This window comes from Pseudozyma flocculosa (genome assembly GCF_000417875.1).
Source record: "Pseudozyma flocculosa PF-1 unplaced genomic scaffold scaffold00002, whole genome shotgun sequence".
NCBI lineage: Eukaryota > Fungi > Basidiomycota > Ustilaginomycetes > Ustilaginales > Ustilaginaceae > Pseudozyma > Pseudozyma flocculosa.
Window position 1 is genome coordinate 113797 of NW_006920870.1, and position 23830 is coordinate 137626.

General features: G+C 66.0%; 11 protein-coding genes across 11 annotated transcripts; 6 read left to right on the forward strand and 5 right to left on the reverse strand.

Annotated features, from left to right (window-relative positions):
• Positions 1 to 452: 452 nt before the first annotated feature.
• PFL1_00713 (uncharacterized protein) lies at positions 453 to 1357 on the forward strand (the record flags this gene model as incomplete). Its single annotated transcript, XM_007878215.1, has 3 exons — positions 453 to 989; positions 1073 to 1148; positions 1236 to 1357. 3 exons carry the CDS (start codon positions 453 to 455, stop codon positions 1355 to 1357), a joined length of 735 nt encoding a protein of 244 aa, XP_007876406.1.
• A 237-nt stretch (positions 1358 to 1594) lies between these two features.
• Positions 1595 to 2394, reverse strand: PFL1_00714 (uncharacterized protein; the record flags this gene model as incomplete). Its single annotated transcript, XM_007878216.1, has 2 exons — positions 1595 to 1641; positions 1758 to 2394. The coding sequence occupies 2 exons, from the start codon at positions 2392 to 2394 to the stop codon at positions 1595 to 1597; spliced, it is 684 nt and encodes a 227-aa protein (XP_007876407.1).
• Positions 2395 to 2995: 601 nt separating this feature from the next.
• Positions 2996 to 4629, reverse strand: PFL1_00715 (uncharacterized protein; the record flags this gene model as incomplete). The annotated part of the gene is made up of 4 exons (XM_007878217.1): positions 2996 to 3420; positions 3528 to 4052; positions 4144 to 4202; positions 4298 to 4629. 4 exons carry the CDS (start codon positions 4627 to 4629, stop codon positions 2996 to 2998), a joined length of 1341 nt encoding a protein of 446 aa, XP_007876408.1.
• An 868-nt stretch (positions 4630 to 5497) lies between these two features.
• On the reverse strand, positions 5498 to 6012 carry PFL1_00716 (uncharacterized protein; the record flags this gene model as incomplete). Its single annotated transcript, XM_007878218.1, has 2 exons — positions 5498 to 5614; positions 5719 to 6012. The coding sequence occupies 2 exons, from the start codon at positions 6010 to 6012 to the stop codon at positions 5498 to 5500; spliced, it is 411 nt and encodes a 136-aa protein (XP_007876409.1).
• Positions 6013 to 9275: 3263 nt separating this feature from the next.
• Positions 9276 to 11467, forward strand: PFL1_00717 (uncharacterized protein; the record flags this gene model as incomplete). The annotated part of the gene is made up of 3 exons (XM_007878219.1): positions 9276 to 9643; positions 9767 to 9885; positions 9990 to 11467. 3 exons carry the CDS (start codon positions 9276 to 9278, stop codon positions 11465 to 11467), a joined length of 1965 nt encoding a protein of 654 aa, XP_007876410.1.
• Positions 11468 to 13041: 1574 nt separating this feature from the next.
• PFL1_00718 (uncharacterized protein) lies at positions 13042 to 15099 on the forward strand (the record flags this gene model as incomplete). The annotated part of the gene is made up of 1 exon (XM_007878220.1): positions 13042 to 15099. The coding sequence occupies one exon, from the start codon at positions 13042 to 13044 to the stop codon at positions 15097 to 15099; it is 2058 nt and encodes a 685-aa protein (XP_007876411.1).
• Positions 15100 to 15399: 300 nt separating this feature from the next.
• PFL1_00719 (uncharacterized protein) lies at positions 15400 to 16152 on the reverse strand (the record flags this gene model as incomplete). Its single annotated transcript, XM_007878221.1, has 4 exons — positions 15400 to 15488; positions 15597 to 15674; positions 15773 to 15874; positions 15963 to 16152. The coding sequence occupies 4 exons, from the start codon at positions 16150 to 16152 to the stop codon at positions 15400 to 15402; spliced, it is 459 nt and encodes a 152-aa protein (XP_007876412.1).
• A 506-nt stretch (positions 16153 to 16658) lies between these two features.
• On the forward strand, positions 16659 to 18952 carry PFL1_00720 (uncharacterized protein; the record flags this gene model as incomplete). Its single annotated transcript, XM_007878222.1, has 6 exons — positions 16659 to 17158; positions 17267 to 17354; positions 17486 to 17756; positions 18047 to 18177; positions 18330 to 18650; positions 18743 to 18952. 6 exons carry the CDS (start codon positions 16659 to 16661, stop codon positions 18950 to 18952), a joined length of 1521 nt encoding a protein of 506 aa, XP_007876413.1.
• A 714-nt stretch (positions 18953 to 19666) lies between these two features.
• On the forward strand, positions 19667 to 20717 carry PFL1_00721 (uncharacterized protein; the record flags this gene model as incomplete). The annotated part of the gene is made up of 4 exons (XM_007878223.1): positions 19667 to 19716; positions 19836 to 20034; positions 20138 to 20277; positions 20408 to 20717. 4 exons carry the CDS (start codon positions 19667 to 19669, stop codon positions 20715 to 20717), a joined length of 699 nt encoding a protein of 232 aa, XP_007876414.1.
• A 589-nt stretch (positions 20718 to 21306) lies between these two features.
• On the forward strand, positions 21307 to 22711 carry PFL1_00722 (uncharacterized protein; the record flags this gene model as incomplete). Its single annotated transcript, XM_007878224.1, has 2 exons — positions 21307 to 21471; positions 21593 to 22711. The coding sequence occupies 2 exons, from the start codon at positions 21307 to 21309 to the stop codon at positions 22709 to 22711; spliced, it is 1284 nt and encodes a 427-aa protein (XP_007876415.1).
• Positions 22712 to 23061: 350 nt separating this feature from the next.
• Positions 23062 to 23821, reverse strand: PFL1_00723 (uncharacterized protein; the record flags this gene model as incomplete). Its single annotated transcript, XM_007878225.1, has 2 exons — positions 23062 to 23173; positions 23403 to 23821. The coding sequence occupies 2 exons, from the start codon at positions 23819 to 23821 to the stop codon at positions 23062 to 23064; spliced, it is 531 nt and encodes a 176-aa protein (XP_007876416.1).
• Between the last annotated feature and the right edge of the window lie 9 nt (positions 23822 to 23830).

Genomic DNA, 23830 nt, shown 5'->3' on the forward strand with positions numbered 1-23830 from the left:
CCTTGGCCCCCTGCTGCCGGCCTGGCCTGGTTGCCTGGCCTGCCGCTGCTCGTCTGCCCGTCGGCCTGCCAGAGGCCCTCCTCAAAGGGGAAGAAGAAAAAAAAAAATCCGACCTCGAGGGCCGGGCGCGCGGGGCAGGCCGGGCGCAGGCACACCCACGCAAGCAGCAGGCGGCCCGTCTGGCCTGCCATGCCCCGGCAGAGAAGGAAGCTGCAAGCCAGGGGCACCGGGCGGGCGACCTTGAACTTGCTTGACCTTCCGTTTGGCCGGGGGCCTGTGCGAGCGAGCAAGCCAAACTCCACTTTTGCCCCCCACGCGGCAGGCGGCAGGCAGGCAGGCCAAGCCAGGCCAAGCGCAGCGGTCCAGGAGCCGGCTGGCGAACGGCTTCCTTGTCGACCGACGGGCTGGCCTACAACCCTACCCTACCCTAGCCTCTGCTCCAGACGACCGACATGGCCACCGTCTCAGTCCCACCATCACCGACAGCCGCAGGACACCTTGGCAGTAGCATGGCATCGACAGCGACGCCACTCAGCAACGACAGTGGCGGCGGCGCGGCTTCGGCGTCGGCATCGGGCTTCAGCTTTCCGGCCATCCACTCGTTCCCGCCCTTCTACACGCTCCAGCCCAACCCGACGTCGCGCGCCCAGCAGCTGGCGCAGTGGCGCTCCCTCATCCTCGCCTTTTGCCGGCATCATCGCATCTTTTACGTCGACGCCGCTCCCACCTCCTCCTCGTCCTCCGCGAGCGCAGTGGCGCCGGGAGTCGATGCCGACGCACGCGAGCGAGACGTGTGGCAGTCGCTTTTCCGCAACGCCCGGATATCCAGGGCCCTCGACGGCGAGACGGTCCGCGAGATCCTGCAGGACATGGTCAGGAATCGCCAGGCGGCGTGGGACGGCGTCAGGCCCGGCAAGGCGGCGACGGGCACCAAGGCCCTCATCTACTGGCGGACGCCCGCGCAGTGGGCCGACCTCATCTACGACTGGGTGAGTGGATCGCCGTGTAGCCTGGTCGAGTCGCGCACACGCAGCTGGCTGACCCACGGCGAACCCCCGCCCCTCTTCTCCAGGTGTCGGCGACGGGGCAGAACAAGAGCATCATGACGCTGTTCGAGCTGACCCAGGGCGATCTCGTCGAGGGCCAAGGTGAGCTCGTCATCCTGCCCGGGCCTTCCGCCGTCCCGACGCAGCACTGACACCGCACCGCCGCTTCCACGTTATGCGCCGTCACAGAGTTCCACAACCTCCCAATACCGCTCCTCCGCCAGGCGCTGCAGCACCTCTCGACCCAGGGCAAGGCGCAAATCTTTGCCGGGACAGAGACAGACGACGGCGAGGGCGTCAAGTTCGTATAGCCGAGCGGGGGACCGCGGTGTCCGATTGAGAGGGGAAATGGAGCAGGCCTTCTGCATGCTCGCTCGGTTGTCGTTCTTCTGTGGTGTTTACATGGGTCAAGCGGAATGCTCCTGTGTCTGTGTGTGAGTGTATGCTGGGTGGTGGTCTGTTTCGATGTCGATTTCTTTAGTGGTCGTGTCCGTTGCTTTCGTAGCGGGGGTCCGCCGGTGGCCGCAGAGCTGGGCTGAGCCCGGTCTTCAGCCGCTGTAGTATCGGTCGCCGTAGTCTCCGAGACCGGGGATGACTGCGGCGGAGGGAGAGATGCGCAGGGTACAGAGCAGGCAGGCCAAGGCAAGGTCAGCCGGAGACTTTGGTGCACCGATGGCACGGCGGCACGTCGGCACGGCGGCGGGCACTCACTGTAGCTCTTGTCGTCGAGCTTCTCGTCGACCCAGGCGCTGATGACGCGGACCTGCGGGTATTTTGTCCACATGTTCTGGAGGCCCTCTGGGCTGGCGATGAGGTTGAGGAAGAGGATGCGCTCCTTTTTGACGCCGTGGTCGGTGAGGACCTCGATGGCCTTGAGTGCCGATCCGCCGGTGGCGAGCATGGGGTCGAGGAGGAGCACCCAGCGGTCGGCGATGTCTTCGGGCAGCTTGGCGTAGAAGAGCTTGGGCTGGGCCGTCTCCTCGTCGCGCTGGATGAGGATCTTGCCGATGCGCACGCTGCGGCAGCACTCGCGCAGGCCCTGCTCCATGGCCTCGCCGGCGCGCAGGATCGAGACGCCGCAGATGCGCCCCTCGAAGGATACGCCGTCGTAGGGCATGCCCGTCGGCGTCTGCACCGTCTTGGGCAGCGTGGGCAGGTGGTTGAGCCCTTCCTCGACCAGCAGCCGGATGATGCGGTCAGAGTAGAAGATAAAGTCGGAGCGCGGCGTGTCCTTGTTGCGGATAATGGTCAGCAGCGCATCCAGCTGCGCCGTCTGGGGAAGCCGCGAGGCCGAGGGCGGAAGCGGAGGGCCCGTCGTGGGCGCCGTCACAGCCGCGCACGACGACATGCTGGGCGGTGGACCGGTCACGATGGACGACGAGGAGGGGTGAGATTGAGGGCGAGGGTGAGGGTGAGGATGGGGGTGAAGCTCAAGGGTCGGGTCGGGGCAGGTACAAGGCAGGACAGGAGACGACCGAGAGGCAAGCAAGGGCTCGGGGCGTCGAAGAAAAGGTAGGTAGGTGGACGGGTCGGTGGGGCTGGGCGAGGGCGAGTGGGGCAGTGGCGCAGCGGGGTGATGGACCACTGTGATGGTGGTAGTAGTGCGTGCGAGCAGACGACGACGAGGCCCAGTTCCGGACTGGCCCAGCGTGGGCCGGCCATTTGCGGCGGGCAAAAATCCGACCAAAAACCTTAACCTGGGCCTGAGCGCATCGGCCAGCTCCGAGGCTGGCCCCCCGGCCGTGATCCCGGCCTCCCAAAAGCTGTTGCTCCCCGATACGCGTTCAGCCATTCCTCACTCGTTCTGACTGGCTGACCTCTGCTCCATAGTGGTCTACAACATGCGATAGGCGCCATCCTTCGTGTGTGATGGCTGCGGCTCGAGAGCAGCACCCGCGCCCATCTCTCGCTATCCCCTAAGAGGCCCCTTCCCCCCGCAACCTGGCCGTTCAATCGTCGAGCTCCATGCCGTCGTCGGCCTTGGCCGCGCCACGCCTCCTCGTCCTCAGCGATCGGGCCTCGCCCTTGCTCTTGGACGGCGTGTCGATGTTGGTGACGGGACCATCGTCGTCGTCTTCGTCGTCTTCGCCGTCGCTGGCAGCGTCCAGCGGGTTGGCAGGCGGCGCCGCGTCGTCGTTGTCGTCGTCGTCGTTGACCTTCGCACCGCCCCTGTGGGCCTTGCCTGGCGAGTCCGGTCCTGCCCCGGTCGCCGTGCTGCTCTCGGCCAGCGGGTGTCGCTGCGCCATCGCCGGCGACGAGGCTGGCCCCTGGGATCCGCCTCCGTTGTTGATGATCCGCGACGAAAAGGGAGACGAGTGAGGGGCGCTCGAAGGCCTTCGGCTGTTGAACTGTCCGCAGTGCGGGCAGATGTACTCTGTTCGATCCATCCGTCGGCGCACGGCAGGGCAAGGCAAGGAGAGCGCTGTCAGACGCCGGCCAGCCCAGTCTGCGATCACCGGCGGAAGAGCCATTTCTACTCACGGATCTCCTGGAACTCCTCCCTGAGTGCCAGTCCGTTGTGCATGTGGCAGCGAGAGCAGATCAGGGCGTACTTTTGCTCCGGACCGGCGCTGCTCGGATCGGCGCCGAGCACCGCGTCCGCCACCTTGTCCATCCAGGTCCTCTGCATCGGCTGCGAGGGCGGGAGCGGCCTGGGCGGACCGAGCGCGCCCTGCTGTCGCATCGCCGCCATCTTCTGGGCCTGCATGCGAGCCTGCTCCGGCGTGAGTGGCGGTCCTGTCTGACGAGCGCCCAGCTGCTGCTGCTGCTGCTGCTGCTGCTGTTGCTGCTGCTGCTGGATTGCAGGGGCAGCTCCAGGCGTTGCTGGCTTACGCTGCTGCCCCTGTGCTGGACTCGGCGAGGCCGCTGCCGCTGCCGCCTTGGGCCCGCGCGGCTGCGTCTCGTCGTACTTTTCGAGCAGCATGCGCAGGTGGTCGTATTTGGTCGCGCGCTTGATCTCGTCGATCTTGTCCCTCCGCTGACGGCGCAGCTCGCCCAGGTGTTTCTCTAACCGTCCCGTGTCCAGGGAGGCAGTACGGTCGGGTCAGCGCTGCGGGCCCTTGCACCATCGAACCGGTCAGATCGGCCCGCTGCTCACCTTCTGCGGCTCCCACGCGCCTGTACCAGAAGCGGACAATCTTGCGAGTGAAGATGATGCTGTGTGGCCGTGGCAGTCGCGATGCAAGAGAGCGAAGGCATGGCTCAGTGCTGATCCACGGAGGCGGTCCGTTCGCGCCCGCCATTCCACTCACAGGATCGGGGACAGGACGACGGGCATCCAGACGAGGAACAGGTTGTAGCTACTGCCGCCCTCGTTGCCTGCATCCTCGAACTCGTTCCGGCTGAGGCTGAGCAGGCCAAAGAACCAGCAGGCGGCGGTGTAGAGGGCCCAGACGAGGAAGGCCTGGAGGGTGAGGGTGACGCTGGCGCGCCTCTCGCGCGTGCGGATCTGCGTCAGCCGGGACTGGACCTCGCTGATCTCCTTTGAGAGCGCAGAGAGGATCGTCTCGTAGTCGGTCTCCTGCTTGGCACCCCACCGCCAAGGCAGCAGCGAGCCCGAGACGAGCACGTTGAAGAGGCCCATCCTCGGTCGTGCAGCGCAAGTGGCGGCAGGAGCGCGGCTGCCAAGGTCGTCGCCTACAGGGAGGGTGAGAGAATAGCGCCGGGAGGCTCAGAAGCGAAGGGGCGGGTAAGGGTGCCCTTCGATCGGCCAGTACGATAGAGGTGATGGGTGGGCAGCGGGAGCGGTGGTGAGGCAGAAGGTGGGGGATAGAGGGCGAAGGCGAAGGAGGGTCTGAGAAGGGCACGGAAGGGTGCTGCTGCTTGGCCGGCCAGAAAAAGCCTGGCACGTACTGGGCCTGTGCGCGCCTGGCCTGCCGCGCTGGAGCCATCATCGCACCACCAGACACCCTGCCAGGCCTGGCCTGCCAACTCGCGGCGGCCCGTCCGCACTCACCCGCCGCTCTGCGCACCCCACACTTGCTGCACCATCCGTCCTCGTTTCCCTCACACATCCGCCACGACACGCCCTGACAGTCGGACAGATAGAAGGAGACGCGCCGGGTCGTGGAAGACGTGGATCGGATTCAGAGTTCAGAGCCAGGCGCCGGGCTGCCTTCGCCGCCGATGGGTCGCGGTCGGACATCGAGACGAGGTGCAGGATTGGCCGCCACAGCACCTCTTTCGCGAGTGACGCTCCACGCGAGACTCCTCACCAACTCAAGAAGGAGGTGTCTCGGACCCAGAACGAGAAAGGCACACAAGAGCAGATTGATGGGGAAAAGAGGGACGGCCGGCGTGGGCCAAAGTAGGAATTACTTCGGGCTGTGGCGGCGGGAATCAAGAAGGGAAGGAGGCCGAGACGACGGAGACGAGAGAGACACGACGGAACGCGAGGGAGCGGGGCCTAGAAGTACAATGCATGGGTGGCAGGCAGGGAGGCCGAGGCCGCCTTACGAGCGCTCGCCGCGCAGACGGCGGGCGAGGGCGATGTCCTTGGGCTGGATCGTGACACGCTTGGCGTGGATCGCGGCCAGGTTGGTGTCCTCGAAGAGCGAGACGAGGTAGGCCTGTAGGGAGGGGAGGAGGGGGCGGGCGTGAGTCAGCGACAGGGCCTAGGCCACGGCTTCCTCACACGCGCACGCGCGCGACAGGCGTATCGCAGGACACTCACCTCGGCGGCCTCCTGCAGGGCTCCGATGGCCGACGACTGGAAGCGCAGGTCGGTCTTAAAGTCCTGGGCAATCTCGCGGACGAGACGCTGGAAGGGGAGCTTGCGGATGAGGAGCTCCGTCGACTTCTGGTAGCGACGGATCTCACGCAGGGCGACGGTACCGGGCTTGTAACGGTGGGGCTTCTTGACACCGCCGGCGGCCGGGGCCGACTTGCGGGCGGCCTTGGTGGCGAGCTGCTTGCGCGGCGCCTTACCACCGGTCGACTTTCGGGCTGTCTGCTTGGTGCGGGCCATTGTCTGTGGCGCGTCGAGCAGGTGGTGAGGAGGTGGTGAGGAGTGGGACGTGGGAGAGGGTGGTGGCGAAGAGTGGATGTGTGATGGCGATGACGATGACGATGGCGACAAGCGACCGAGTGGATGGGTGGATGGATGGTGGTGGTGAGAGGGAGAGGTGGCGAGACGCGTTGGGGCGCGACAGAAATAGGCGGTGGCGAGAGCGGGGCGGTGCGGTGCGGATGGGTGGAGGGAGGGGCAGACGCGCGCGCGCGGTGGGCGGATGCGGATCCGAAAAAATGCCGTGGTGGGTCGGCGGGCGGGTGGCGAAAGAAAAAGAAGTCACATTAGGTCGAGGTGGCGAGCGAGCCGATATCGACCAGGTGACGTGCGCCATCCATCGCGTCGAGGCGGTGCAGCAGAGGGGGCGGAGTGGGGCGAGGGCACCAGAGCAGAGGCAGGGTGCGAGGAAAATGGGGGCGCCGCGGAAAATTCGAAAAATAAGAAAGTCGGAATCGAGGGCGGGGATCGTCATCGAGTCAAGGGGCGGGCGGGCGAGGGCGGGCGAGGGCAGGGCAGAGCAACAACACCAGCGAGGCGAGATACGAGGTCAGGGCGGGAGGCGGCGGGGGCGAGGGGGAGAGGGAGAGAGAGAGAAGGGAGCTCATGGTGTGAGTGGCTGGCCCATCTCATCTCGCACTCGGGTCCAAGGAAGGTGAGGACCGCCACCCTCCGCGCCGTGACGCCACTCTGGCCAGATATCGATCCGATGCCAAATGGCCGGCGGCGACGGGCGGTGGCGGCGAGAAACGTCGATGGCACCACTCACGGATGATTTGGCTTGAAGAGTTGGGGGTTGGTGGAAGGGGGAAAAGGGGCGCGCGATCCGGGAGAGGAGCAGAGAGGGGGCTTTATAGGGGTCGCCCAGGTCGCGGACGACGTTACGTTGTTTGCGACACCAGAGGGCTGGCCCCGTTGCGAGCAGAGTCGAGTCCGACTTTGTCAAGACCAAGACGACCAGGGAGGCGGCGCGGTGCGGGGCCTTGGTCGAGGGGAGTTGGCAGGCTAACTAGGGTACGGCGGTCAAAGGGGCGGCCCGGCCATGACAGCCGGGCCCAGCCTGTGGGTTGGCCGAGGTTGACGACGATGGGGCGGCGCTCGTGCTTGACCTCTGCTTGACACTGGCTGAGCCAGGTTCGAACCGGTCTGCCAGCACACAGGCCGGGATCCAGGCCAGATCGACACGCGCGAGGCAAGCAAGATGCTGCCGACCGACTCGAGTGCGCCCGGCAGGCCGGGCCTCGCAAGAAATCACGGGAGACTGACAAGGATCAGCGACTCGACTCGGGACGCGTTTGTGCGTGCTCTTCACCTGGCAGGCAGGCCTGGCCTCGCCTGAATTTCCCCGCGCCAGCCTCAGCCCATCGGCGCACCCATGCCAACCGGCCGGCTGGACCCTGCCTGCAGGTCAGGTCGGGTGGCTGGGTCGGTCGGGCGGTCGCTCGGGGCGGGGCGGGCGCACGCGCGCTCAGCCTGCACCACTGGCAAGGGACGGCTTTGCTTGCTGGTCACCAGCCAGACTGACCATGCCTTTGACTCTCTGCTGCAGACACATCATCGGCGGTGTTGTGTGTGTCTGGTGCCATGAGAGCTGATTGGAAACATCTCGAAGTGAGAAGGCTTTGGCAGTGATGGGGCAGACCTGCACCAAGGGGCAGAGAGTGGTGGCCAAAGGGCTGATGGTGATGGGCCATGCCGAGCGCTGGAAAAAGGGCTAAGGAAAATCCGATGAAAATGGGGCCGGGAGTGCGCGCTGGTGCATCCACGCCTGTCCGCTCTGGACGACACCGATGCCTCGACGACGCCGGTTCATCCGAGACGAGGCCGGCGATCGTCGTGCTTGCTGCGCTGCTCGACAGCGTCGCTGGGGCCGGGCATTGACGGCGCAGTCTGGCCGCCCAAACTCGAGCACCAGGAAGCGGTCCCTGGGCTAGACTGCTTCGAGGCGCAGTGGCGGGTCAGTACGGGCAGGTCGGGCGTCGACGAAGTAGCAACAGCAGCAGCAAGCGTCGTGCACATGCGAGGATGGCCAGCGAGTGCGCGCGGACCGATTGTGGCAGGAGGCCATCGACTGCAGCGCCAACTCTTGTGGTGATTGATACGGACAGCATGGCAGAGCAAGGCGGGGGGTTACCCTTGTCGACTGCGAGACGACGACGACGGCGACGGGGCGAGGGAGGGCCTGCTTGGATGTTGATGGAGGCTCGGCCTTCGGCGATTCCGCCCGCCGGGTTGGGAGGTCGGTTTGTATTGCGAGCGGGCCGACGACTACAAGACATGCGTCAGGTGAGGGCGGGTTTGTATTGCACGATGGCCAAGGGGGGCGGGCAGAGTGTGGTCAGCAGAGCGGGCTCGAGCTTGCAAGGCCGACGCGCGGGCGTCTGATTCTGATTTCTCGATCTGCGCTGCGTGGGGCTTCGGGCTGGCAGCTTGGCTTGTTTTCCCGCCCGTGGGCCTGATGGGGGGGGGAGGTTGCTCCACCTTTGGCCGCCGCACCTCGTTGCTTGCACCTCCATCTCGTCCGCATCCATCGCCATCCTCATCACCGCCGCTCCGGCTTGGGCCAATCATCCACCATCCATCCATACGCCCCTCTTTCAACGCCTCGCTCCGCCTCTCCTGCGACGCAACGCACACATCGACCCTCTGAGCCCCTCTAGCTCGAGGCACTGCTGCAACCTCGACGACGACAGCCACGCTGGCCCTCGCCGATCCCGGCGCTACCTCTTGCGCCTTCTACCGCACCTGCGTCGACGGGCCACTACTGAAGCCTAAGCCTCCGCCTCGTACCGTCGTGCAGCCGCTCGACCGCTGCCAGTAGCCGCACTCCGCATCCTTGCGGACGAGGTCAGGTGCTGCTTGGACATCCAGCCCACCATCTCCCAACTACCATCACACGCATACCTCAGCTGCTCCATCATCATCGCACTAGCAAGCCATTCCCTTCTCATCCCGCCACCACCCAGACGATTGCTCCTCTCTCCGCAGAATCGAGCCCACACCGCGCCGAGCAGTGCGCCAGCCCAACATCCTCTGCTTCAACCGCTCGTATCGGCCCCTCGTACGCTTGTACTCAGAGATACGACCTCAGCCTCGTCGGACTCTCCCATCCCTGCCACCGCCATCATCGCACCCCACTGCAACGGCCCCTCCACCGCCTAGGCTGCAACAGCGCGGCGGCAGTGTATCCGCTGCCATCGAGCGGGCGGCCCGCGGCTGCGACCATGTACAACACCGAATTCGGGCGGCGCCTCCGCAGCCAGTCATCCGGCGGCTCCTCGCCGTCATCCTCCAGAAACCACTCCCGCTCCGATCTCTTGGCCGGCGGCAGCACCACCGACCGCCTCCTCGGCTTCGGCGCAGCCTCGTCGCCGTCGGGCCACGCATCACCCGCGCACGGATCCCCGACCTCACACCGCGAGCGGATACGTGGCGGCGCTGCCGTCCACCGATCCTCGAGCTCGAATAGCCTGTCCTCAGTTCACAATGCCAAGCCCGGGGAGTCGTCGAGGCAAGGCTCGCTGTCGGCTGGAAGCTCGAAGCCGGTCTCGCCCTCAAAGAGTCGGCAGGCGGCCAGCAGCTACGTCGACCGGTGCGTGGCAGACGACGCCGGCAGGGCGGTCAAAGCACAGACCCCCTATTTCCCCTAAAGCTGACCCCGCCGACACGGTGCTTGGGCCCATCACTTGCCGTTCCCCCCGCCCTGACCCTGCAGATTCATCCCACAACGTGACGGTACCGACATGCAGTCGGCATATCAGCTGATCGCCGACGAGCCCTCGACACCGAGCCGGCACAAGCGCAAGGTCGTCGCCGACACCGATGCACAGAAAGGTGAGGCGTGCGCGGCAGGGACAGTCTTTCCGGCAGTGTCAACGTGCAGGCTGCTGATCTAGCTCCACGCCCCTCCTCTGTTTCGCCCCTCTGCCGCTCACCAGAGGAAGCCAATCAGGCATATTCGACGCTGCTGAGCTCGGAGCTGTTCGGGACCAATGTCGGGCCAGGCACGTCGCCAACGCGAGGGTCCAGAGGCAACGGGATAGCGGCGGCAGCGTCCAGCTCGTCGTCTTCGGTGCACACGAGCGGCGGCTCGTCGACGACGAGGTACTCGAGCCAGACCGGCGGCCTGATCTCGCCGGCCACGCCGACAAAAAAGAACCTCTTCACCTACGGCAGCCCGTCGCGGTCCAAGACGCCCGGGCGCAGCGGGTCGGGCATCGGGCGGGTGGCCGACTTTGGCATCGCCGACGACGAGCTCGGCGGGTCGAGCGGCGGGCGGACTGGCCGAGGGCTGTTTGGCGGGCTGGTTGGGGGCGGGTCCGGCGGCGAGACGCTCGACTCCCCCGTGCACAAGGCGTACAGCCTGAGCCCGGTCAAGCTCGAGAGCCAGCGGATGCTGCTGAGCCCGCGCAAGCCGGCGCGGGTGCTCAACAAGGTGCCGTACAAGGTGCTCGACGCGCCCGAGCTGGCCGACGACTTCTACCTCAACCTCGTCGACTGGTCGAGCAGGAACGTGCTGGGCGTGGGGCTGGGCACGTGCGTCTACCTGTGGTCGGCCGAGACGTCGTCGGTGACGAAGCTGTGCGACCTCAAGGACCAGGGCGACGTCGTGACGGGCATCAACTGGGCGTCCAAGGGCAACCACATGGCCGTCGGCACGCACAAGGGCCTGGTGCAGATCTGGGACGTCGAGAAGCAGAAGCTGGTGCGGACGATGAAGGGCCACAGCCAGCGGGTGGGCAGCCTGGCGTGGAACGAGTTTGTCCTGTCGTCGGGCTCGCGCGACCGCAACATCTACCACCGCGACGTGCGGGCGCCGGACCAGTACATCCGCGAGCTCAAGGCGCACCGGCAGGAGGTGTGCGGCCTCAAGTGGAACGTCGACACCAACCAGCTGGCCAGCGGCGGCAACGACAACCGGCTGATGGTGTGGGAGGGCTTGAGCGAGGCGCCCCTGTACCGGTTCACGGAGCACACGGCGGCGGTCAAGGCGATTGCGTGGAACCCGCACCAGCAGGGCATCCTCGCTTCCGGAGGCGGCACCGTCGACATGAAGATCCGCTTCTGGAACACGATGACGGGGACGATGCTCAACGAGGTCGACACGGGCAGCCAGGTGTGCAACCTGGTGTGGAGCAAGACGTCCAACGAGCTGGTCAGCACGCACGGCTACTCGAGCGGCACGGTGCAGAACCAGATCCAGGTGTGGCGCTACCCGACGATGCAGCAGATTGCCACGCTGACGGGCCACACGATGAGGGTGCTCTACCTCTCGATGAACCCGCAGGGCGACACGATTGTCACGGGCGCCGGCGACGAGACGCTGCGCTTCTGGGACCTCAACACGTCGTCAAAGGGCCAGCTCGACAAGCGGCGCGAGAACAACGCCTTTAATCCGTTTGCCAAGCTGCGCTGAGCGGGCGCCGCGCGGGTCATTAAACCTGCTCCGCTCGTCCGTTGCGCCGACACCAACGCCTTTCGCTGCGATACTCGAGCGCCGCTGTCGCGCGAACCGGAGCGCCACGCCGATCCCGGCCGCCGTCGTGCTACCTTACCTTACTTCTACCGACGACCGTGCCGCTTACCCAGCCTGTTCCATCCGCGTTCGACCCAAGGCACCGTCCCCTTTCGAGCCCCGTCGGTGCCTCGTCGCTTCCTATCTCTTCTTTTGACTTCTGTAGCCCATCCATCGTGAGCCTTTGCGTGTTTTTGTCGTCGTCGTTTGCCGCGCGCATCCACCCATCTGTATTCTAGCTAGACCCCCCAGAAACCACTTACGTCGTATCCGTTTCGTCGGTTCCCCTCTAGCCGCAGTGCGGGGCCATGGAGTGGGAAGACACAAGCGGGAGGGGCATCGCTGCGAGTGAGGGAGCGAGGCCGGGCTGGACGTGTTTGGTGGCTCGAGATCGCGTCGATCCAGGCGAGCACTTTGCGCGTCGAATTCTCCGAGCGTGCGTGGCTAGCCTGCCTGGCCTGGCGCGGCCGGATCTGGGCTGGGCTGCACACGCACGCACGCGCACATACGTGCATCGAGTTGGCCAAGGGCGCGTGCCTTGCTCGGATGCAGGAGCCATGACGTAGGGACCAAGGGCCCGGCCATATGCATGTCAAGCAGCCAGCTTGCTTGCAAACACGCGCACCCATCCGTCGACCGGTCTGGCCCAGAGGCCTGCCTCAGTCGAGTCCAGCGATGCCATCTTGCGGCACGCTAGGTAGCACACACACGTTCTTGGCCGGCAAGCCTCTCGCTCTGGACATGCACCTCGACGAGGCCAGGCCAGGCCAGGCAGACTCAGGCAAGGGAGGTTTGCCAGCTGCGCACGCATCATGGAGGGCTCGACAGGCAGGCTAGGCCAGGCAGGGTCCTCTCCGGCGGCCTATCTTGCTTGGTCGCTCGACCTAGCTGCTGCCTGCTGCCTAGAATAGCCTGCTCGTGAACGAGGGTCCCCCTCGGTTGGCAAACAGCGTAGCCAGCTGCAGACGGCAGCGGGCATGCCTCCCTTTGCGCCGAACGGTCTGGATATCCGCAACAGGCAGGAAGCAATCGACAGACGGACCGACTGACACGGCGACGAGCGAACAGCTGGCATGCTACAGGCCTGGTATAACGACAGGCCAGAGTAGTCGGGGCGTGCAGGGCTCGTTGGTGGCCCTGGACGCGAAGCCTTCCGTGACGGTCGTTTGCCCTGCGGCCGAAGACGAGGGCTTGGCGTCAGCTGTCGTCCAGTCCAGCTGGACAGCATCTTGACGAGCGGCCTCCTTCTTTGCCCTCCCTCGCTCGTCGTCTTGGTCACCTTCCCTTCTCTCACCATCCTCGGCGCCATACCGCCTTTCCCCTCTCTCCGTCCAAGAGGTCGTGTGCGACCGCTGCCATAGCCCACAAGACTCCCTCGCGTCCATCGAGCTGGCTACGCAGGCCTCGCTCCACAACGACAACCGCATACAACCCGACCCCACCCCCCTCACCTACCCCCGTAGACGTCCCCGACCATGGCATCGACAGGGCAAGGCGGGGTCGACCAACCCGCCCGCATCTCCGAGGCCGGCGAGAGGTCGACCAAGGTCGAGGGACGCTTCATCGAAAACCTCTCGACCGACGTATCGCGCGCCTCGGCCGACGACTCGGACGGCAGTTACGAAATGGTCGACGCCGCCGACGCCGTCCCGCCGCCCAGGAGATCCGGGTCGCGAGGCAAGATGGCCGGGGTACCGCCCTCGACTCGCAAGAGGAACGCCGCGGCGACGACGACGGCGACGGCCAGGAAGAGCGCAGAGCTGCTCAAGGTGCCCACCGACGATCGCCGCCATGGACCGATGTCGGACCGCGGTGGACGGGATCTGTTCGCTGGGGATCCCGAAAAGGCGCCGCAGAAGAGCGCCTTTGACGCCGACGCCGATGACCTCGACCCGGGCGACGGCAACCACGACGACGACGACGGCGAGGAGCTGCATCCGCTGCTGGCCAGAATCTACCCGCTGAGCCACTTTATCGGCTTCCGACCGCGCTCCTACTCGCACTGGCCGGACGGCTTCCGCTTCGACGCGGGCCATCGGCGCTTCAACCGCTTCCACTATACCGCCGGGCGCATCCTCAGCTTTGGGCTGCCGCCGCTCGGCCACACGGGCAACGCCGACCACTACCGCGACGCATCGACGGGCCGCCTCAACCTGGCGCGCATGTACACCGAGGGCATGCTGGCCAAGCTCATCGAGGCGCTCCACTCGGTCGTGGCCGTGTGGACCCTCATGGTGCTGCTGGCCTTTATGAGCCGCGGGCCCCTCCTGCGCGCCCACGACGCGCCCCTCATTCTCGCCCCCTTTGGCGCCGAGGCCGTCATCACCTTTGTCGCCTACCGCGTCGAGCTGGCCCAGCCCAAAAACATCCTCTTTGGCAACGCCGTCGCCGCCGTGCTCAGCGTCGCCCTGACAAAGGCCTTTGACCGCCTCCGCTTTAACCCGGGCGACGTCTACGGCGAGGCGTGGATCGCCGCCGCCACCATCCCCGCCGCCGTCGTCTTTGTCATGGTGCTCCTCGGCATCACCCACCCGCCCGGCGGCGCACTGGCCGTCCTCGTGACGACGGTGCCGTCCATCTACGACCTCGACTGGTACCTCGTCCCCGTCGTCGTCTTTAGCACCCTCATCGTCCTCGGCTGGGCCCTCATCATCAACAACCTCGGCGCCAGGCGATACCCGGGCAACTTTTTCTACCACCAGGCCTTTCGCCAGCCCCCCATGCTCGGTCCAGAGGGCTTCAGGTACCACGATGCGCCGTATGCGCCCAGAAGGAGGGGGAGGGGGGCGACGAAGAAGGCATCGCATTCGGGCGGTGCGGAAAAGAGCGCCTTTCCGCTATCCGGCAGGGCAACCAGGGCGACGGCGGCGGCGGCGGCGGGGGATGCCGGCAAGGTGCGCTCCCGGCCGAGCATCTCGAGCCCCATGCCCACCGAGACGGGCAGGGTCACGCCGAGCGGCTGGCCAGAGACGCAACGCACCGCCCCTGCCCCGCCGCCACCAAGCGCGGCACCGCCGTCGCAAGCAGCGGCAGCCACATCCGTCCCTGCGCCCGTCGAGTCGTCGTCGTCGTCGTCGCAGCCGGCCCAAGAGAAGCCGGTACCCGTCGTCGCTGCCGTCGCTGCGAATAGCGAGGCGACCCAAGCGCCCGCAGCCTCAGCCTCAGCCTCGGAACCCTCGACCGCCTTCGTATCCCCCTCTGCCGAAACGTCGCAGCAGACGGTCCAAACGGACGCGAGAAAGACCGACGCGGACCCGAAACCTGTCCAACCCACAGCAGTCGTCGAAGATGCTGCCGCGACGACGGAGACGACGACGACGACGACCGAGGCGGCGCCTTCTTCGGACCCGTCCCCTCAGGCGGTAGGAGCCGCCGAGTCTCTGGCGAGGAACGCGTCAATGGCGAGCGGGACCAGCAGCCGCGGCGGGAGGAGGGGCAAGCGGACGGTCCAGGTGCACTACAACCAGCCGCGCGTCGGGAGCGGCAAGGGCGGCGCCGAGGCGTCGTCGCTCCCCGCCGTGCAGTGGCGATAGACCGGCCCGGCCCGGAGCGGGGATTAGACAAGACGTGTTGTATCGCGGCATTGCCGCGGCTTAGACTCGACTGCTGTGGCGATACCATCCAGACCTCGAGACGATCCGACGGCGGCGAGCCAGAACCGGCGCACCTCGGCGCGTTTGTGCCGCGCGCATCGAAGCGGCCGAGGTCGGTGTGTTGGTGCCTCGCAAAGCGCGGGCAAAAGAGGCAGTGAAAGGGGGCGACGGCGACGTATAGATACAGGAGAAAAGAGGGAGCCGGGGACGAGGTGGGGTTGCGACGGCGCGGCGAGGCATCTATCGCCTTCCCTTGCGCATGAGGCTGGCGACGACGATGCCTGCGACGGCCGTTGCGCCACCGAGGAGCGCCATGCCGATGTAGCCCTCTGCGCGGCGAGGCGAGGCGGGAGCAGCAGAGGGGTGGGTGCGAGGAGAATGGGCGGGTCAGCGATGGACGGGGCCGCGCGGCAAGGCCAGCAGGGCTGCTTGCTCACCTCTTGCGACGCCCTTTTCAATGAGCTGGTTGAGGCTCTGCGCTTGGAGGTTGTTTGGTTCCCTCTCGATCAGCAGGGCTGGGTGTGCACAGGGGGCCGAGCCGTGGGGGTAGGCCGTAGGTGGGTGAGTGAGGAAGCGTGGGAGGCATGGGCAAGTGGCGATTGGCTGGACGTACCGTTGAACCGCCTGGCCTCGTCGTAGTTGCCCATCTTGTAGTGCCCGAGCGAGAGGTAGTAGAGGCACTCGCGTCGTCGTGGTGGATCGGAGCGGTAGATCTCTGCGGCGAGTTAGGAAGGGGAGGAGCGGGGATTAGTGCGAGGAACGACGCCGGGGGCATGGACCAGGAGAGCGTGCGCGCCACTCACCGGTGAGGAGGCCGACGCCGTGGCTCATGTCGTCGCGGTTTTTTGACTTTACGAGGCCCCAGGCGTAGTTGAACTTTGTCTGTGTGGTTACGTGGCCGGATGAGAGTTCGGACTGGTACTGGGAGCGAAGCACCTGTAGCTCCGAGGGCGAGAGGGACGTCTCTGCGTCGGCGGCGTAGGGCAGCGACATGGCGGCGGCGGCGTCAGTAGACGCGGGGATGATGGTGCTGTTTGAGGAGGGCGATTTGAGCCGTCGAAAGGATGGGGGGGAGATGGAGAGGAGCGTTGATGGTGATGGCGGCAGGATGGCGAGGCTGGCCACGGGCTAGGCCAGTCCAGCAGGCAGGGCCAGGCCAGGCTGAGCCAGGCTGTGATGTGCCGTGCGCTGCCGTGGTGGTGGAGGCTTGGCCGCGCTTTCATCTCGGGCGACAAAAGACCCGTTGCTCCAAAGCGGCGAGCGGCCAGCGGCCAGCAGCGAGCGGCCAGCAGCGGCCAGCAGCGGCCTGTGCGTCCCTGGACTGTCCTGGCAGGCCTGGCCCAGCTGCCCTGGCTGCCTGCACCGCCCGCCATCCACGCGATGCCTGCAGCCAGATGCGACTCCACCTCTTTGGCCGCCGCCACCACCACCACCACCACCACCACCACGACCAACCCATCTCCTGCCCCTGCCCCGCCTCCCCCTGCACCTCCCTCGCCATGATGGACGAGCACGACCAAGACACCTTCACCTCAGTCACCTGGGACAACAAGGACGCCGCAGACTCCCAGCCCGTCTTCACCTCGATGCCCAACCCAGCCTCGGATCCGCACTCGTCGTCCCCAGCACCGGGACCCTCGTCCAGCGCCGCCGTATCCGCAGGTCCCAGCAGGCTCGCAACCGCATACGACAACGACGACGCCACCAGGCTCTCCTGGGCCGGATACCTCATGGTCCAGGTCCTCGACCCCAGAAAGGAGCTCGAGGGTCAAAAGGACTCGTTCATCTCCTACGGCATCCGCGCAGAGACCAACCTCGCCCACTTCTCCAGGACCTACATGGCAACAAGGAGGAGGTTCAACGACTTTACCTTTCTCAGAGACGGCCTCAAGCGCGACTTTCCCGCCTGCATCGTCGCACCCCTCCCCGAAAAGCACCGGTTAGAGTACCTCACCGGCGACCGCTTCAGCCCCGAGTTCATCGAGAAGCGAACCGCAGAGTGGGTAGCCAGGACAGTCCGCGAGGTTGGATCGTGCCGATACCACTGCAGATGCTGAGCCTCCTTCTCGCTTCTTATCTGCTCGCCCGCTCCACCACCCCTGCACAGCCTCCAGCTGTTTCTCGAGAGAATATGCCGGCACCCCACTCTCCAGCGCAGCCAGCTGCTCAGAAGCTTTCTCGAGTCGACGGAATGGGTAAGCAGGCGATGGCGACGGCGACCGCGACAACGACAACGACGGCGACGGCGATGATCCTGGACCTTGATCGCTGACCGCCGACCCGCTCCTCGCTCGGCTCGCCTCGGCTCTGCCTCCACGATCAACAGCAAGTCGACATGCATGCCCACAACTCTTCGCACAACATCCTCGCCTCGGGCTCTGGAACCGGCGGCGGCTCGCTCATTTCGGGATCGCAGCACGAGAACACGGCGCCCCCCAGCCTCCTCGACAGCCTCTCCGACACTCTCCTCAACGCCTTCACAAAGGTCAGGAAGCCCGACGAGCGCTTCCTCGAGATCCGCGACAGCATCGACAAGCTCGAAGAGGGCCTGTCTGGCACGGAACGCGTCCTCGCGCGCAACCGCTCCCGCATCTCAGGTGAGCGTCGCGCGTCCCCGATCCTCCGCGCTCCCTTACTCCGCCCACCCACTATCCTCTCGTCCCCGTCTCTGGGCGGTGCTCGTCCGCGGGCTGTGCCGGCGTGGCCTGCCGGGTGACGAGCTCGCTCGTTGGTTGTCCGCAACGGCCTCGATGCCTCCCTTAGTCAGATCGATGCCCTGACATTCTCACCCCACCCACATTGACCAACGTGTGCGGTACGCTGACCTTGACCCCAGCTCTGCCGTTTGGTGACGTCTTCGCTCCGCAAATGGGTACATCGCTCGAAGACCTGTCGACCGACTACGAGGACCTGGCGACGAGCTTTGAAGGGCTCGGCTACCTCGAGAGCGGCATCACCGATCCGCTCAACCGCTTCGCCTCGACGATGCTCGAGTTTGCCAGGCTGCAGCGCATCACGGTGAGTCGATTCTGCCAGACGAGCGCGCGTCCGCGCCGTGGATGCCACACGGGCAGCAATGGAGCAGGCCAGCTCACGCCTCCGGCTCGCCCCTACCTGCTGCGCCCTGTCTCCCGACTCCTTTGACCTGGCGTCTTGTGTCATCGAACCAGTCGGCCCGCTCGACCGACTCGATGCTGTCTCAGATGCACGCGCTGCTGTCGTACGCCAATTCGCACAAGTCGGTGCTCAAGCTGCGCGACACCAAGCAGCTGGATTTCGAGGAGCTGACCGACTACCTGTCGGGCGTCGTGTCGGAGCGCGACCGGCTTGCGAGCCTGTCGAGCCCGCACGGCGCGGGGCACGGCCACGGCGGGGTGCGCGGCGCGGGGATCGGCGGGTACCTCAAGGACAAGGTGGACAGCTTCCGGGGCGTCGACGAGGAGAGGACGAGGGTGGAGAGGATGCAGAGGCTCGACGGACGCATCAAGGAGGTGAGTGGGCGGGCTTTGCTTGCGCTGGGTGTCGATTGGCCTGCATGCTCACGACCGTCGTTCTTTCTGCTGCACCGCGTCGCGCCTCACAGCTGCAAGACGCGGTGACGTCTGCGCACGACACATCGCAGGCGTTTAACAACGAGGTGTTCAAGGAGCACGAGATCTTCAAGCTGGCCAAGGAGCAGGAGATGCGCGACATTCTGTCGACGTACGCCGAGGGGCAGATTGAGCTCTACTCGAAGGCGATGGAGAGCTTTGACCGGCTGATTCCGCAGCTGGAAAAGATCCGCGTGGCGTAGCGGGGTGCCGCGACGGCAGGGGCGAGGGTGGTGGTGGGTGTTGGTGGAGCCAGTCTGATCGACTGTAGTCGCATGGCCCCGGTGGCGCTGTATCAGCGGGGCGTCAGCATCGCCCGTAATTCGACAAGCGGAAGGCGTTCTGCGATACATGCGTCGACGAGGCTAGGGCTGTCTGAGGCCAGCCAGACGAGGCCCGGGGTACGGTAGGGTGTGCTTGCTTGCTTGCTTGCCAGCAGCTGGACTGCCTGCCTGAGTCAGGGCCCTCGTCTGGACCCTGCCTCCTGGTTGGTTGGCCCTGGAGAAAGCGGACAGGCAGAGGAAACCCGCCTCTGATGTCACCCGCGCCGCCGCCGCCGCCGCCGCCGCCCGCGGTTCCTCGGCCAACTTCGGAAGAAAAGTGGAGGAGAGGCAGGCGGGCGTTGGCTGAGGCAGGATCGGACCGGAGGGCGACGGCCAAAAACCCAACCCGGCCTGAGCCTGACGACGCGGGGCGGGCAACCTCGACTCTGCCCTAAGGTTTACCTCCTCGTCCTCGTCCTCGTTTGTCGTTTGTCGTTTCCACCATATCCCTCACCTTCTTGCCTCTCTTCATCCCGGATCAAACGCCACCTCGTCCGCTTCCTTGCCACCCCACGCATCACCTGCGATACACTGCTGCACTCGCAGTCCCACATCAGCCTCCCCTCGTCGTCGAGCACCACTCACCAAGCAGCCATGTCCTACGGAACCCACCGACAGGTCGGCGACGTCGCAAAGCGAGAGGCGTGAGTGCGCGCTCTCAGCCTGGCACACCTCAGCGTAGCCCCCAACACGCCTATTGACCTTGACGGCTCATCTCTCCCCTCTCCTCTCTACCAACGCCCCCCTCGTCCCTTATCGACAGGCAATACAACACGGCAATCAGCGCCGCCGCCACTGGCTTCGCAGTCGGCACCCTCTGCGCCGCCCCCGTCGCCTTTCTGGCCAACCGCTCGCTCCCGACGTTCCGCAACCTCACCCCCGCCATCAAGACGTCGCTCGTCTTTTCCGTCGGCATCGCCACCGGCGTCATCCGAGCAGACAAGGCCGGCATCGCCTTTGACGTGCGTCCCTCTGCATCCCGGCCCGCGCCGACATTGCAGGCAGGTCGAGTGAGCGTTGGCTGAGTCGTTTCGCTCTCTTCATTCCTCTTCTCCATCCGCGCAGAAAGAGCACTATTCCGACAAGGGCGCCGCCATCCAGAGGAGGTATCAGACCAGCGAGGAGAGGCAGTGGGACCAGCTGTCGTTCCGCGACAAGGCCCTCACCTGGGCAAAGGAGAACAAGTTTGGCGTCGTCGCCGGAAGGTGAGGCCGAGCTCGAGGCCCCGCACCTGTCGCCGCCTTGGACGATCAAGGTCCCGCTGACACTCTCGCATCCCCTTCGGTCCCCTCTGCCCGCCCCCGCCCCCGCTGCGCCGCCGCCGCCGATCTGCAGCTGGGTGACGTCGATGGGCCTGACGTTTGCCTACATCAACACGCAGCCGCTGTCGTTTGCGCAAAAGCTGGTGCAGGCGCGCGTGTGGGCCCAGGGCCTGACGCTCGCCTCGCTGATTGGTATGGCCGCCATCACCCAGATCCCGAGCGAGGGCGACAAGATCATCAAGCAGCACAAGGAGGCCACCGAGCACAGCTGGAAGGATTTCGTCGGAGAGGTCGACAACGACGACGGCAGCTCCAACGAGGAAAAGCAGCAGCGGCAGCAGCAGAAGCAGCTCACCCGGTCCCAGGGCAAGGCGTACCAGTAGGCGCGCAGCAGACACAGAGACAGAGACAGACACAGACAGACACAGAGATAGACAGGCAGATAGGCAGAGAGACAGGAAGAAGCCAGCCCTCGGGGACAGGGACGAGATCCTGGCTAGGCTTTGCCACCCCTGGAATCTTGCATGCACAACACGGTCGGCGCATCGCCGCTTTTCGCCTCTGTCCAGATAGCAGCCAGCGACGGCCCTAGGAGGCACGATCTCGATGTCGATCCCTGGAGCTAGAGCCCCGTTGTCGCTGCCAGTCTGGGCAAGTCGCCGGGTGGGAAGAGTTGGAAGAGGAGTCGCGGGGGCGACGGTCAGAGTCGATTTCCGAATTCCGGCGCCTCGAGGTGGAGTGCCGGTCTGTTCAGCAGCCAGTCAGCCAGGCAGGCGGACGGACCGACGGCCGCCCTGCTCGGCTGAGCTGGTGGGGACTCCGCCTTCCGAGATCTGGCTCCGGTCTAGCCCATACTCCCCGCCTTCTTCTTGCTCCTGGCCCACGTTGCCGACGACACCTTGCTAGCCCCCACGCACATCATCCTTCTCCTTGCCCGGCAGAGCTGATTCGCAACCGCGCCCCTGCACCGTCATGGCAACGATAGACGCCGCCAACACGGCGCCCGCAGCGGCGGGGACGGTGCTGCCCCCCGAGACGCTCAGCTCGCACCTCTCGGCCCTCGAGCTCATCACGGCAATGTGGCAGGGCGACGACGAGCTCGAGCTCTCGGACAGGGACGCCGATGCCATACGACTCGTGAGTCCGGGGGGCTTTTGCATGCTTGCGCAGAGATCCCAGCTCGATCTCTGACCCGCCACCGCCACCTATCCGCCTCTCGATGTCCATACCCGGGCCGTCCTGGGATCGACGGGGCCAGGTGGGCGAGTACCTCAACCTGCCCCTCTCGGAACTGGGATCGACCACCTCGCACCGCCTAAAAGACCGCCTTCCGTCCCACATCCACATGTCGCTCCTCATCCACCCGGAAAACGGCGCAGAGGTACAGTCGGACGGCTGGCAGCGGCGCAAGGTCAAGCTCGACCTCGACTTTGTCGTGCGCAGACCCACGGCCGTCGCCAGCGCCATCGGGCAGAGCTACGTCCACCCGCGGGTGACGGTGCGCAGTCCAGACTGGCTGAGCCGCGACCTCTTTGACAGGGTCTGCGAGGCTGTCAAGGCCGTCGAGGCGGAAAGGGAGCAGCAGCAGCAGGCCGACGAGGCAAACGACGAGGGGGATGCCGTCGGACTCGTCATGGACATCGTGGAGCGGGTCAGTCAGGTCGTCTTGGACGGCCTCGCCTCGCAGCCACCCACCACCGACGCCGCTCAAGGTGCCCCTTCCTCGTCCTCCGCCGTAGCCGGCGCCAACGGTGCTGCTACGCCCCCGTCGGCAACAGCAGCCGACGTCGCGGCGTCTCGACGGGTGCTGCGCACCTGGTCCTACCTCCCCTCGCTCTCGTCGCGCGAGAAGCGCTCCGACATTGTCACGTACGCCCTCTCGCACTCTCCCCCGCTCACGGGCTTTGTGCTGGCGGGCAAGCCGGGCCTGATCGTCCTCGAACATCCGCTCCCACCCCTACCGCCATCGCCCGCAGCAGCAGCATCGTCACCCTCCACCACCACCACCACCACCTCCTCGTCGTCGCCGCCTGCCGCGACGGCAACACCGGACCGCGCGGCGGTACAGCAGCAGCTGCGCGACGCCACCGTGTCGCTCGACACGTTCTGGTCGCGCATCAAGTCGCAGTCGTGGGCCGACATACCCTCGGGCCACAAAAAGGTCAGCGAAAAGTTCAGAGAGGAGGACGTGGAGCGCGCCTTTGACACGTTTGAGGAAATGACGGAGCGACAAGAGGTGGGCGGCAAAGAGGTCGTCGCCTACGGCGGCAAGCGCAACAAGAGCGACCTCCGCAGCGTCCAGCAGTGGCTCGACGGAAAGGGCCTCGAGGGCAGGATGGAAAAGGTGCTCGGCGCGGAGTGGACCAGCACCGCATGATTGGCGGGCCCGGCCTGTCGTGCACAACCCCTTTCCGATGCGGGCTCGCCGGCAGGTGTCGCAGGGCATCTCATCTCGTCCATCTCCTGCCTGCCTGCCTGCCTGCCTGCGATGGCGACTGTCTGCGGGGTCGTGGAAGGACACCACCGCGCCTCGCTCGACGCTCACGAGCTGATCTCGAATGCGATACCATTGCAGGGCTGTGCGCGCCAATTGCGTTGTCTGCGGTCTCACTCGGCATGGAGGCTAGCTTGTCGGTCCATGCTGCTGCTCCTGCTGCTGCTGCTGCAACAAGTGTGAAAGTGCGCCTGTGTCGCAGAGCGCTTGGGCTGACGCGGTGGGGCAGGCCTTTACTGCTTGCCGCCATCGACGTTCTGGTCCTCGCCGCCCTCGCCCGCCTCCTCGGCCATGCTGAAGTAGTGCCACTGGTTCGGCGGGGGAGGGTGCTCCAACGGCTCCCACCTGCGAAGCGTGACCAGTCGGGCAGAGGTGAAAAGGTGGATGAAGGGATGGGTGGAGGAGGGAAGGTGAAGATCGGGCCAGTGTCAGTCGTCGTCTGTGCGTGGAGCGAGTGCAGTGCAGCCTCGAGCGAGCAGCGAAGGCGAATGGGGTCGGCGAGTCGAGAGTGGTGGGACCAAGGCGAGAAGGAGGATGCAGGGACGGGAATGGGGATGGGTCCCGGGACACTCACGCCTTCCACTCGAGCATGTTTGCGACGAGGCCGAGCTCGGTCTTGGCCTGACGCAGCCCGTCCTCGACATAGGGCCATTCGAGCTGCTCCTCGGTCTCCCTGATGAGGTCTTCGATCTTCTGCGCGTCGTTTTCGTGGCCGCGCTGCGCGTCGAGGGCGCGCTGGACGACGTCGAGGTGGTGCTGCGTCAGCGCCGCTGTGCTCTGCCGGTACACGGACGACTCGGGCAGGCTCGACAGCAGCGACAGCGTCTTGGTGTACGTCTCGGCCAGCGCCGACAGCGGCGAGGGGTGCACGTCGACGCCCGTCACGTTGGTGCTCGCCTTGAGGCGCGGCGCCAGCGTGGCGACGCTCGTAGAGGCGTTGCTCGCCCGCACCGCCCGGCCGGCAGTGAAGCGCACAAGGCGTGTGGCGAACATGGTTGGATC